The 14,865-nt window shown below is 38.6% G+C and overlaps 1 protein-coding gene across 2 annotated transcripts in view; it reads right to left on the reverse strand.

Moving 5' to 3' along the window:
- Positions 1-13,906, reverse strand: part of PTPN22 (protein tyrosine phosphatase non-receptor type 22) — a 51,214-nt gene extending 37,308 nt beyond the window's left edge. For both annotated transcript variants that reach the window (XM_067727311.1, XM_067727310.1), the window contains exons 1-4: positions 13,701-13,906; positions 610-718; positions 268-344; positions 44-139 (exon numbers count right to left, since the gene is read on the reverse strand). In XM_067727311.1, the coding sequence (XP_067583412.1) occupies positions 44-139; positions 268-344; positions 610-718; positions 13,701-13,787 (369 nt within the window). In that variant the 5' untranslated portion in view covers positions 13,788-13,906. The remainder of the gene's footprint in view (positions 1-43; positions 140-267; positions 345-609; positions 719-13,700) is intronic.
- Positions 13,907-14,865: the final 959 nt, after the last annotated feature.

Genomic DNA, 14,865 nt, shown 5'->3' on the forward strand with positions numbered 1-14,865 from the left:
TAAAAACTAGAGAATATAGTAACAAAAGTAACTCTGCACTAACCAGGACGCTGTATTCCCAAATCATCCGCCAGAAGTCCAGGACAGTTGTAGGCAAAGGTCCCTGGGTGGCAATATAAGCCTTGGGTCCCAAAACTCCCTAAAGGGGAACAGAAATTACATGGGGTGACTACAAATAACATACTCTCCTTCTTGTCCAGTATCCCTCCCTTCTCCCTGTACCCCATTTTTTTAGGTACCTAGAGAAATATGGAATATTGGGTGTACCTTAATGAAGTTGGCATTGATGTAGCTGGAATCCTCATCAGAGGTTATCATGGACAGCTCTACTCGACTGTGGTCATCTATAATATAAAAGAAAGACAGACTAATTAAGAGGGTTTGGTTAGAGGGCTTTCTGTAAGTCAGGAAGTAGCACTGTGAATAGTGGAGGCTCATTAGTGTTTGAAGACTGAATGAATGAACGAATGTTCTTTTGTAGTCATATACAGTACAACTAATTTGTCAAAGCCATGGTCTAGGATTAGGAACAGCAACCAATGGGTAAAAAAAGATAAGATGATTGAATTTGAGAGAAGGCACAAGTTTAAAGGGAGAAATGAAACTTACAGGGCAAGATATCCTTATATCTGTTTTTCTTGATATTCTTGGGCCTCTCAGCCTCAGTTGTGGGATAGGTTTTATCTGCCTTATACTTGGTGGATAGTTTTTTCAGCGTCTGTAATAAAATTACAGTAATTAAATCAAATCATCCTAGAGAAAAGAGGTAAGAAGCTATCTCCAGAGAGCTTTCCTTCTCCACTGTCCAAACATTCCACTTCAGCTGTTTTAGTATCCTCTAGGGCTGGTTGCATTCAGAACAGAGCCTCAGAGCATAAGGACAACAGAGTTTAGTGACATTTGGAGAAGTGAAAAGGTCATACTTAATGCAGCTGAGTTGCAAATAGCTAAAACTTAGAGGTAAAACCAGTGAATATTTTAAAAATAACATCTTCTGAACACACCCTGTGTTCCACCCAAAGAGTCAGATATTAAAAGTTTGACTTACTTTCTTTACAGCTATAACAGGGCTATTTTAAACTACACTGAGGTAGTCTAGAACCTGAGGTGGGGCTTAACCTGTACCGTGATCTGCACCCCATGACTTAGTCAATGGCAGTCACTGGAGGCGGGTGGGCATCCGTATTGTTAACCAGCTCTGTGGTTTATTCTGATGTATATTTTTGAGTTGGATAAACTAGGGTTTGAATTCGGACTCCCACAGTTACTGACTGAATGAAGCTGGGCAAGTTATTTAATCTTTCTGTGTCTCAGTTGCTTTGTAAGTAAAATGGGGGGATAGTTACCTTAGAGTTGTGGGTGAATTAAGTGAGTTATCGTATGTGAAGCACTGGTACAGAGTACATGTTTAATAAAGAAATGGTATTGTTACTATATAAAACAATAAATAAATAAAATTATTCGCACTTGCCAACATTACAGTATAGAGCAAAATTTCAGGTCAGAGTAAATGATAGTTCCTCTTTAGCTCCTTCTGATAAATCAACCTTGTCCTAGATTTCAACTCCCTTATCATTCAAAGAAACTGCATTTAGTAGATCTGACCTTTATCGACCCTTACTCAATTTGAGAAAGATAAGGGAAAAACATCTCTGATAGCTAATAAATATTTATTGAACTGAACTACGGAAAATAATTTTCATTATTTGCCCACTATTTAATAGTGACTTGGTCACATGAAGATCATTAATTACTTCCTATTGGTCAGATGCCTCAGCATCTTCTCAGTCTTCATTCTCTTTAACTTAACTTCCTTCTTGAAATTTCCTCCTCTCTTTGCCCTTATTAGTCTACATTATTTTGGTTCTCCTCTTTCTTCTCTGACTTCTCTTTCCCTCTTCTCATTCTTTCTTACTGCCTCTATGTCTGCTTCTATCTTCTAATTGTGAATTAACCAAGGTTCCAAAGTTAAGTCCTCAACTCTCTGCTCTTCTCACTAAATACATTTGCTCAGAGATATCTTCTCTTATAGAAGGCATACCAGTTTTTAAAAATTTATTTAACTAATTCAAATTGAATTATAATTCCAACTCCTATCAGATAACTCTCAAATTTCTTCATTAAGATTTGACTATTAAGTGCCATTCCTGAATTTCCAACCATACCCTAGACATTTCCACCTGGGTGCCTTACTTCAGCCTCAAACTCAGCACATCTAAAACGAAAATTATCACCGTCCCTACAGTTAATGCCAATGGCACTATCTTTACCCCAGGCAACCATACTCTAGAAACTGAGAGTTACTTTAGGTTCCCCACTTCCCACAATTCCCACCTCTAACTCAGTCAGCAAGTGTAACTGATTCTTCCCATGCAATATTTTGCATCAACTTTCCTTCCTATGCCCCTACAGATACTTTAATTCAGGCCCTTTCCCTTAAAGCTTGAACTGTTACAGTTGCTTCTTAACTCATCTTCATACTTTTCTTTTTCCCCATTCAAATCCATTAGGCATAATTATGCTAATTTAATCTTACTAAAATATTGCTTTTCTTATCTCTCTCATGCTAAAAACTACTTCAGTGAATCCCCCTTGCTACCAGGAAAAAGTCAAAACTCCTTAGTCAGGTACTTAAGATTCTCCCCAGTTGGACCCAAGATAATTTCCCCATATTTGCTACTGTCCCACAATTATGAGCCTTCCAAAGATTGATTTCTAAGTTCTTTCAAGATTGTACAAACTGATGTCACTGACAATTATATGTAATATCGCTTCTTTAAAACTATGGGTCCCTTTTCCTTTCTCATAAATATATACCTGGTACTGTTTTTGCTTTTCTCACCCATAATTATGATCTATTTTGTTCCACAGGGTAAACTAATAGAGAGAAATAAGGAAGTAGAAAAAGAACTTTTCTCATGTGACTGGCAACAAGAAAAACTTAAAAAGAAGGGAATTGTTGATTATTTTACTTAGTTGTTTATATTTCATATAGAGTTTTCACATAATTAGGATGTGTGTCTATCTGTAGGAGTTTACTTAAGGACACTCATAACTAAGTCATAAAAAAAAAATGGGTGAGGAAGAGAGAGCCTAAAATAAAGGAATGATGACACAGAGAGACAGAGAGATAAAAGAGGTAGTTGAGAATAGAAAATTTTTTCCAACAAATCATCTAAACTCATCATTAGATTTCAAAATTAGCTCAGGATAACATGATAACTGAGTCTGTAAGGAGAGAAAAAAAGTTGGGGTCATGAAAAATTTGTTAGCTGGGAGTCCAAAATACAAAGAATTATCAAATATCTAGAATCTAATTAAAGTGATACTTTCCAAATAATAAATAGATCATTAATTATTATAACAATTCAAAGTATAGGAGTGTAAGCTTTTTCCAACTGAGGATGACAAATGGAACAGACAGCCACTGCCTGTTTATCTGCTGGACCACAAATGCCAGCATGTATTGTTCTAATGACCATTTTTTTTCTGTTTGTAGAGTTAGATCAGACACAGGCAATCTATTTAAAAACAGGTATACAGTTAGTTCTTAAATCCTAATTTCTTACCATGGTTTGAATTCTTGTGGGTTTTCAGAATTGGATTTAGGAGGAGAGATGCTGAAAGGATCATTATACAGCATATTTTTACACCAAGATGGATGTAAGTGGACTAGTTTGGAAATTTAAGGATGTGGCACAAATACATGAAAGAATATAAAATATTTCCAGTTGGTATCAATTTCCAAGTTATACCAATTTCTCAGCTCTCTCTGCTCTTGTGCACCTTCAGAATGATAATTTTCAGGTTGCCATTGATTCCAGGGCGGCTGAAAAGATGTCAACTCCCAAAGCAGTTCATTCTAAAAATTTCCGGAACAGAGCCTCGTGCATACTCCCTGTTATACTGTTTTTATCTGTTTTGCTTTGCTTGCTTGCGGAATGCTTTCCAGGGAGAATGCCATAGGCAAAGCTCTTTTTGAAAGATATGCCTAAATTAATTGGGTAAAATTTCACAGATAAAAGTTGTGTGTGTGTGTGTGTGTGTGTGTGTTTAACCTATGTTTGTTTAGCTGTCTTCACTGCCACCTTCAACAATGGGAGAGAATGGCTTTTTATTTCCTACTCTGTTCCTTCTTCCAGAGTTATCTGGCTGGATGTCAAATGGGGACATTCTTTTAGCAGAACATCACATAGGAAATGCCTGTAGAATTGTTAATTTGGAAAGCGTGAAAGATTTTTTTTTTCAGATATCTTACCTAGAGGTCAAACCACTGTGAAGATCTTTTTCTCATTCCCCTTCTCTCCCTGCTAGACCCCCCAGGCTCCAACACCCCAACAGAGAAAAAATCAGAGCCAACTTAGGGCAGAGAGCTGATAAACCTCACCAGAAAAAGAGAAACTCTGAGGGTAGGAAGCAAAAGGGTATAGAAGAGAAAGTAGGGCTATGTGGGGTGGGCTGGGATTGGGGGAGAAAGGATAGGTTAAAGGGAGAAAGTATTTCTCTACCAACCACCAAGTGGGTGTGAGTTCCCTAGAGGCAGCACCAACAAGAACAATTGGGGAATAAGGAAAAGTTGCTGAGGGAATAAAGAAAAGGGGCCTCCTGAGCCCCTGATAAGTTGGAATGTATGAGAAACCAGACTCTGTTCATGCTTGATAAGCTAACAGTAAGCTGATTTGGTTTGTGGGCTATGCTACCCCTTTCCTTTCAAGATAGGAAAACAGAACCGAGGTCCTGGCCATGAATCTCTAGGAATCAGGACTGAACCTATTGCATGTTCATCTTATTGACTAGAAAAGTAATTACTAGTAAATGAACTAAGGTCACTCCCAAAAGAGAACAGAAAGGAAAAAGGAAGCACAATACCACAATACCTTTGCCTTGGAGGACTACACTATTGTATAGAAAACAGCATAAGTTACATTTGGGTGTGGGAAAAATCAGTCTTGGCCCTCCTGTGCCAGGCGGAAGAGGGGACTCAAAGCTGGGCTGTCTCCAGAGTTTCTCAAGATAGTTCCTCAATGCCTTACAACTGCAGGTCAGTACTATCTATTCCAAGCTTCCAACAGGATAGAGAAAGCATGAATGCTAAGAAATGGAATTAGGAGCTCAGGCCTCTACATCCAGTAAACAAGGGTACCACTAGTAGGAATGCAGGACGAGACTGAACTGGCCCTGAGTGTGCATACAATCATCTCCAGCTAGACAGGCAAACTTATGGGGATTGGGCGGCCATCCAATAGTCAGGTAAGTGAGCAGGTGGGTAGCAATAGCTAAACTGGGGTGAGTAAACCAAGAGGTTCAGCTTTAGATAAATACAATGTGAGGATATGGCAAGACATGTATTTAAAATGTATTTTAAATGTCCTGTGAATAACTGAAAATGTGGGCCTGGGTGGTCCCTAGTGAAAGACTGGAGATGCAGTTGGGAGAAATTAGCTTTAGAGGTAATGTGATATATTTATTCCAGTGGAAGCAGCAAAAAACTATACATTAATGGGCACAAAACTCAGGAAATGCTGATAAGTATGTTCAAGTGATAGACTGATTCACATAAATGAGTCATTTCAATTCAACAGATGTTTGGGCACTTGCTAGGCAGGAGGTACTGTGTTCGTGACTGCTTGGCTAGTGTTGTTACCATAAATAAATATAGAACCAAGGTGTATCTAGATCTTCTCTATAGAACTAAGATGTATCCAGGTCTTCTCTGGTCTGTCTATGATAAGTCTCCAGAAGTTGCTATAATACCAATCTGACTTCTAGTGCATTATAAACCGTCATTAGTACTTGACCTTCACAACTGGATACCTTCTTTCTATTAGGGTTCATTGAATCCTTCATATTTAATAAATATGTCTTTGTATTTAATTAATACGATATTTACCTTTTCTACAAAAGCACCTCATCTCCAGGAAACATAAAATTCCTTTCTTTTTTTGGCTTTTTATTATTTAAATGGATTCCAACAACACTAAAGGAAAAATTTTGATATAGATTTTTAAATAAAAAAGTAATACATATTTTTTAATAATGCATATTAATTGGAGAAATTTTAGAATATAGAGAACCCAGAAAAGATGATTAAAAATCACCTATAGCCCCACTACTCAGTTAATCATTCTTAATATTTCAAAACATTACATTTCAACTTTTATCTATACATGTGTAATGAAGATGGAATCACACTGCATATAGGGTTTTGTAACTTGCTCTCTTTACTTATCAATTTGTATTATTCTACATAATTTTTAATGGTGGCAGAGTATTCTATTGTATGAGATGCAACATGAGTTACTTAACCTGCTCCTTTATACTACTGGACATTTGAGTTGCTTCCAATCTTCCTAAACAATAATTATGCACAATATTACAATAGGTGGCCAAAATCTATATAAATATCTTTCATTATTTCCTTCAGATGAATTTTTTGGAGTGATCAAAGAACTTGCTCATTTTAAAGGCTTTTGATCCATATTACTAAATACATATCAGAACCCATATACAAATTTTGCCTCCAGAAAGTTATACCAGCAATATATGAGACTGGTATACCAGCAATGTAGGAGATGGCATATTTTTGAATGCTGGTCAACATTAGGATTATAATGTTTTAAGTATAGGTGCCTTTGATAAGTGAAGTGTTATTAGTGATAGTTTTCTTATTTGTATTTCCCTTTGTGGTTTCTTCACTCCAAAACATTTTTTAGAAGGAAGAAAATACACCGTACTCAAATTACCCTACCTACATGAAGCTGTGTTCATATCTCTGTATTCATAGCCAGCATTTGAACACATACATATAGACATCCAACGAGCTCATACATGCCTATTTAGCACACTTGTCATCAGCTAAGCTCTCACTTTTTCTACACAATTCATACTTCTACACATGCTTTCTAAATCAAGATGCCTCAACTACCTCCAATGTAGAAAAGAAAAAAAAACATCTGAGGAGTTTTAAACATAAAGACATGCAGCAAATTGACCAGCATAAAAACACATAACCAAGCCTTAACCCATATTTAATACAGTGGCTAAAATGTACATGTCATAAAACCACAATCGGTTGCTGTAGTTGACCAAAGTGAATACCTATTCCTCTGTAAATTATCATCAATCGGATAAAAAAAATACACTAATGGAAGAGGATGGCCCTCATTAAGCTTAGAAGAAGGAAAGTAAAGTCCCTAGTGTTGTCCAGAAAAGAGTGGTGGCCACCAGCCTGAGGGTTCAAACAGGGAGATGAAGACTTCATACCATCACAGTTGAGGCCATTAAAATCACTATGCTCTTCAAGCAACTTTCTGATTATCATTGGCTTCTCATGTAAGTTTCTCTCCAAATTTAGAGAATATGCTGGCCAGCCAATGTAAACTTCTACTCTGTTTGATAGTGATTTTTCTCTGCCCAAAATTAATAAATTGGCATTCTTGTTTCTGGTGAATTTCTTTTGTTGTTGTTGTTGTTTGTTTGTTTGTTTTGTGGTACGCGGGCCTCTCACTGCTGTGGCCTCTCCCGTTGCGGAGCACAGGCTCCCGACGCGCAGGCCCAGCGGCCATGGCTTACGGGCCCAGCCGCTCCACTGCATGTGGGATCTTCCCAGACTGGGGCACGAACCCGTGTCCCCTGCATCGGCAGGCGGACTCTCAACCACTGAGCCACCAGGGAAGCCCTCTGGTGAATTTCTTATGTGTTTGCCTGATCCTGATCACTCTCAGCATACTGACAAAATTGAATTTTTAGATCAGCAAAGCTAAAGTCAAGACACGGGACTATGGTGATCCAAAATAGTTAATACCACCCTAAGCGACTGCTTGGCCTCTCTCCATGCGCTCTGTGATCACAACAGTAATTGCATATATTGAACCTTGACAGAATTCATAAAAATAATTAGAAAGAATTAAGACCCAGCTACATGCAACCAAATGAATTTTAGAAACACAATGTAGAGTGAAAGAAGGAAGATATTAAAAATGTATATATAACATGATTTTATTTACATAGAATTCAAAAACACGTAAAATGAATCTCTTTTGCTTAGTGATATATATGTCTTGAAGCTATGCTGAAAAACAAAGAAAAAAATAATCTCATGATAGTGTTTACCTCTAGTCAGGTGGGTGTTGGGGGTGGTTGTGATCTGGAAGGACACCCAAGGGATTTCTGGGGTGTGGGCAATGTTCTACTTCTTGATCTGAGTGATGCTTATATAGATGCCTGCTTTATTACTAATTGTTAAATTTTATGTTTGCATTTAAAGCACTTTTCTATGTATATGTTATATTCTATGATTTTTTTTAAGTTTAAGAAGTTAAGACCAATGGATAAATTGGAAGCAATAGAGCGGGGTGGCGGGAGGGGACAAGAGCACAAGCTCAAAAGTTAAACAGCTTTATTTCAAATCTGAGTTCTACCACTTATGAAATCCATGACCTTAGGTAAGTTCTTTAATTTCTCTGACCCTCAGTGTCTACTACACAGCAAATACTATGCTGGACGCTGAGGATGTCAAGATAAGAACTAAATCTGAGCCTTGCCTTTGTGGAGCTACAATCCAATGGGAAAGCAGACATTAATCAAATAATCAGACAAATAAATGTAAAACTGGAATTGTAATGAGTGCTATGAATACCTTCAATTCAGCTTGGGTGAGGTTGGGGGAAGAAGAAGCTTTTAAAAAATGAAACATGGTGCTGAGAACTTACTCGATATATTTAAGGAGGTCAAGGAAGGCTTCTCTGGGAAAGCGACCACCAAACTGTTATCTGAAGAATTATGAAGTGTTAACTAGGTGAAGAGGAGTATGGGGGAATATTCAAGGTAGAGGTAACAGCATGTGTGCAAAGTCCTGTGGCAGAGGAAGCATGACAAGGACAAGAAAATGAACATGCTGTAAGAAGCTGGAGAAGCACTCAGCTGCTGGTCCGTGTGGGACTTTGTTAGCCATTCATTAAAAAGGACTCTTTGGGAATTAGATGAGGCTCTGTTCGTGAAGCACTCAAGCACAGAGTCTGGAACATGGTTCCATGATTAGCTATTGTGGAAAGTACATGAACCGAAAGTTCATATGAGGAAATGCAGATTGAAAATAGTCATGGAAAATTTTCAGGCTCAGAAATAAAATAAATCAAATTAACATAACAAAGTACAATTTGACACTAATTAAATTAGAAAAATAAAACATGCTATGATTTTACTCGATGCAGTTTAAGTATAGTGACTAAGAGGCTTTGGAATCAAACATACTGGAGTTTCAAATCCTGGTTTTGCCACTTCATGGGTAAAATGAAGATAATGCTTTCCTCTTGGGGTTGTTGTAGTGATTAAGATCATATATGGTAAACCACTTAGATTGCCTAGGATATGATAAGCAGTCAAAAATTTTACCTATTACTATCTTTTTTAGATATTAAATTGAGTCTATCAAGGTGGTAAAGAAGATGATAAATTCAGATATCGCAAGTTTTAAAAACTCTGTTGGAAATATATTTGGCAAACCTTAACCAATTAGATGCTAATACTCTTTGGTCCAGGAATAATAACAAACACTTGTGGGGATCTAGCCCCAGGATATAATCCCAAACGAAGGGGGAAACCACATGGACAAACATTCATTGCAGTTTTATCAATAATCAGGAAAAATGAGAAATAACCTCAGTTTCCAAAACTAGAGAAATAATTAACTTATTTGGGTGCCTACTACATGTCAGGCATTTTATATATTCATTCTTTTATCTTCACAGCAATTCTACAAAGTGAATATTATTTGTTACCACTTTTTAGTTACTTTGTTCAAGGTCACATAGCTAATTATAGGCAGAAGGAAAATTTAAACCCAGATTTATATGATTCCAAAGTTGTTACAAGTACAGATGGTAAAGCCAGACTGCCGGAACTGGAAACTCAGTTCCACCACTTACTGGTTATGTGACCCTGAGTGAGTCAGTTAACTTCTCTGTGTCTCATTTTCCTCATCCATAAAATGGAAATAATAACAGTGCCTTCCTCAATAGATTAAATGAGTTGACATACAAAAGGGTTTAGAACAGTGTCTATAAGAGATATAGAAGTGTTAGCTATTACTTTGATTATTATATTTTCATCATACTATCCTGCATTAAAAGTCATTAATATCTATTTTAACCAACATGATAGTTTTGTTACAATGCTAAGTGAAAATATGAGAATACAAAATTTTAGCTATGCTTATAATTACAGTAATATAAAAGGCATCCTATCAATATAAATGGACAAAAACTAGAATTTCTACACCCCCCAAAACTGTATTTATTGGGATGTTGGTACTATGGTGAATTTATTTTATTTTACCTTGCAATAATATTATTTTATAAAAAAAAACAATAAGGCTTTATTTTTTTAAGTACTTTAAGAAATTTTCAATAGTGTGGTTGCACACTGCTATTTCTGCTGTATAGAAACTATGCTATCTAGAGACTTACCCTCATGCTAGGCCCTTTGAGGGACTACGGTTAGTGGCTTAAGCAAGACACTATTGCATTGGGATTAATTTCACAGGCTCTGATATGACAGATCCAGGTTAAATTTCATGTCTATGGCTGAACAGCTGAGTGAGCTTAGGCCAATTATTTACCCTCTCAGAGCCTCAGTTTCCTTATCTGTAAGTCAGAGATCAGAACTACCTCACAGGGTTTTTTGTTTTTTTGTTTTTTGGGGTTTTTTTTCCGGTAGGCGGGCCTCTCACTCTTGTGGCCTCTCCCGTTGCAGAGCACAGGCTCTGGATGCGCAGGCTCAGCGGCCATGGCTCACGGGCTCAGCCGCTCCACGGCATGTGGGATCTTCCCGGACCGGGGCACGAACCCATGTCCCCTGCATCGGCAGGCGGACTCTCAACCACTGCGCCACTAGAGAAGCCCTAGGGTTTTTTTTAAATGAGTAATAAATAAGATAATGAATGTGATGCTTCCTTGACACCCCACCAAGACTATCACAGTTATAATTAAATATTTAATAGAGTAATTGGTTGTTTAATGTCTGTCTCTCTAAGACGTCCTCTAATGTCTTAGAAGATAAGCTCCACCAAAGCATGGAGTATTGCACTGCAGAACCAGCATCTAGCACAATGCTTTGCACACAGGAAGCACTCAATAAATACTTGAATGAATGCATGAAAACCTTATAGGAGTGGTCAGTGGCAGTTTCAACTACAGAAGAATTATTGAGTTTAGTCTTGGCATTGGGAAAAGACCAAAGCAGCATGGTATTGGCTCTAGCTATCATAGTAGGGCTTTGTGCTCTGCACAAAGATACTTGGCTAAGGGGGAAGTGAGGACTGAAATCTAAGCCATGGACTCAGTGGCGGGGCAGGGTGTACAGAATGTCTACCTGTAAGTAGAGATGACTTTTGATAATTCCCTCAGAGGCACCACCATTCAGGCCAGCAGTGGCCTTGTGTCACAGAATCAGCCCTCAAACCTCAGAAACATCAAATCCTGGGAGAAGATGTTAAGGGCTGAAGGTGGAATGTGGTATATGACCAGGTGGAAAGCCTTCCAGTTTAAGGGTGGTATTCACCTTGTGAATACCAAGCAAGTAGCCTGGCCTCATTCACTGCTCCCCAACTCCCCCAAAGCTACTCTCTCTTGTATTTCAGCTGAACCTTTAGGTGGGGCTGAGGGAAAGACTCTGTTTTTCCACTGGAGGACATGAGTCAGTGAACAGTGAGGTTCCACTTAATCACCACCCAAAAACAAGGTCCGTAGAATTAGGAGCTAGAAAAGCAAGGAAGTGATTAATATAAAAGTCAGGATAGTGATCATTTCTCGGCAGGGCAGGACAGGGTGGGTGTGGGGATGAGGACCTGATGGGAAAGAGACATGTAGAGGTCTTCTGGGGCTGACAAGGTTCTATCCCTTGACCTGGATGATGGCTGCTTTACAGTTACACTTACATTTTATGTACTTTTCTCAATGCGTATTATAGTTCACAGTTTTAAACAGCTGGAAAAAATACAAACTATGAAAGGTTTTTAAGCAGGGAAAAAATAACCAGACCTGTAGTATTAAAAGATCACTTGGGTGTTAAACAGAAAATTGATTGAAGGTGGGGCAAGGCTAGAGGCAGAGAAAACAGGAGGTGAGGTAGCTGCTATATTTTGGTGAAAGACTATAATGACTGAGCTAAGAAAAGGTAAAATATTAGGGATGTAGTCTATATTATTTTTAAAAACACAACCAAAATAACAGAGGCTGCCACTGCCCCCTCACCTCACTTTTTACCTCTCTGCATTGGGGGAATTTGGCTCAGGAGATATAGCCCAGGGGAAGGCACATGTCTAAGACACATAAGCCATGCTTTCTACCTTCCCTCCCTCCCTGCTAACTCTACTTAGAAGGACTAAGACTGCCTGGCTAGTGGCAACTAGAGTGCATTTTTCATGACACCATGGCATTATCCAAGTTGAGCTGACACAGGGGTTTCTACCATAATATGCAATCACTCAATCATAACATCTAATCACTCGGGACTTTACAGAGTGTTTTCACATCTACTATCTGGTACCAGAATGTTGGCTCCATGAGGGCAAAAAGGTTCTTATTTTGTTCACTGCTATATCCTCAGTGCCTAAAACTAAACTTGGTACATAGAAGGTGCTCAATAAATATTACTGAATGAATGACCACATTTAAGTATTATTATTATTGATATTTAGTCATCACAATAATCTTGTGCAGAGAGGTAGGAAATTCATTATGATCCCCATTTCAGAAGTCAGGAAACAGAGACTTGGTGAGATTAAGGAACATGGCAAGTAGTTGATAATTTGGTTGATGACACTGTCATGATTTAATTTTAGATTTTATATTTAAATTCCCTTATTTTTCCCATTTCCTCATAGCTGAAAAGGTAAAGTTTGAAGTTCTTATAACTCTGAAACACCAGCTGGAAGTATTCCCAAATACATGATAGGTACTATCAGACATCCTACGTCATCTGATGTGCTGGGTTATAGGATGAGTGAGTCCTACCCAGCTGCCACTGCATCAGTAAGCACCGTTCCCCCAGAGGAGATGCAGTGTTCCTCTGGGTAATCAAATCCAGTTGACCCCAGGCTACCTTGTGCTTATGTTTCTTTCCATCCCTCACTTTTCTCTACTCCCCATCCTAGCCATTCCACCCGTCCAAGCAAAAGAAGATTAAGGAAACCCTGTTACTGCAAACACTCATGTTCTCATATTTTTTTCTTCATAAAAAAAAAAAGAAAAAAGAAATATGGCGGAAAGTAGTTTCGGTGCTCTTCAAGAGTTTTTGTTATCCAAATGGAACCCACGGGAGGCTAAAAGCATAAAAAGTTAATCTTGATCTCTTTCCTCTTGATATTAATTAAAATTAGTCATTTGAAGCCTAAACCACAACTCAGATACCTGGGAACTACAGATATTCAATTAATATTAGATTTATACAACTGGAATTTTGTATATCATCTGTAGGATTCCTAGTCAAACTCTAAGAACTAGCAAACAAAATATTTAAAACTATATTTTGGAGAGAACTTCTAAAATACACAAAAAACACTTAGAGAAGTTAAACTTTTAGGTTACCTTCGTCCCCTGAAAGGTCAGTTTATCCCAAGAGCAAGTTGGTCTAGCAGAGTTGGACCACTGTCATCAAACAGTCTATGTAACTACCCTGAGAATGTCACACATCGGACTTACCAGAAATTCATTGGCAAACTCCTCTTTGTTACTTTTCTTGTTTTGGGCCTCATCCAGGAACTTCTGCAGAATCTCTCTTTGGTCCATGCTGCAGGGCAAGACAGACAGTCTACAAGTGGTTTAAGGGAGGGCATATTAGATGTGTGTCATGGCCGAGACAGCACCGAGAAGCCACTGCTGCCACCTGAGCAGAGCATGTTGAAGGTTGTGGTTTACTGACTTCATCTCAAGCCCTAGAGGAAATTAGTACGTAACCAGACTCTGTGGTCACACAACAAAGCCAGCACCTCACTCCTGGGCCCTAGCGCCTTCCTTGTCAAGAGAGGAACCTGGTTGCAATTCAAGTTTTTAACAAACAAGAGGCTAGCCAGAATGTAATGTGTGTGTGGGCTGCTTAGCTCTGAGACTATTCCACTCCGTCGCCCTTAAGCAAAGTTCACAATTTTTCTTGCTTCCTAGAGAAAAGGCAGAATTACAGGTCTCATGGATGGTTCTGCCTCTCCCCATATCCCCAATGAGCACAAAGGCCCTGTTGACACCTTCTGTTTCCTCATGTCCCAAATGAACTCTGTAAAAGTTCATTTAGGCCCAGTTTGGAGACACTGTTTGGAGTTAAGACATCTTCTAAAAGGTTTCTTGTCAGTGTGATCGGTGGCAAACTTCTGTTCATCAGAGAAGGCATTTTTATTTAGAACTTTTGATTCTGCCATATAGACCTAACTCTCTTTTGGATGAAGCAAAGTCAGCTGCTTCTGAGAGTCTGGGTTTCTCCCAGAGCTGGGGAAGTGCTAACCTCCATTAAGGGAAGTGTGATTTCAGGACCCCACCCCCACCTTCCAGTACTTTTTGAGCTTCATTTGGGTTCTGGCTATAAAGACTGAGAGCACTTGGTCTATAGGGGATCCAGGGGCGCGGTGGCCCCCAAGAAGAGCACCTGACCAGGAATCTGGCATAAAATCCCCTGTATGTAATGCTAGTAAAATATGGAAGAACAGAAAAAGAGTAAAATCAACCACCTAGCTGGCAACAATACACCTTTTAGGGCAGAAAGCCTGAAGAACTATTTCTAGAGAAGGTATTTCTACTCTTCAACCAAAGCCTCAGGAAAGGCCATTGTTTCTGGAAGCCACACTGTGCATGTAGCGTTTGGGCCCTGATAGGGAGG

The sequence above is a fragment of the Pseudorca crassidens genome, chromosome 2 (assembly GCF_039906515.1).
Source record: "Pseudorca crassidens isolate mPseCra1 chromosome 2, mPseCra1.hap1, whole genome shotgun sequence".
Taxonomy (NCBI): domain Eukaryota; kingdom Metazoa; phylum Chordata; class Mammalia; order Artiodactyla; family Delphinidae; genus Pseudorca; species Pseudorca crassidens.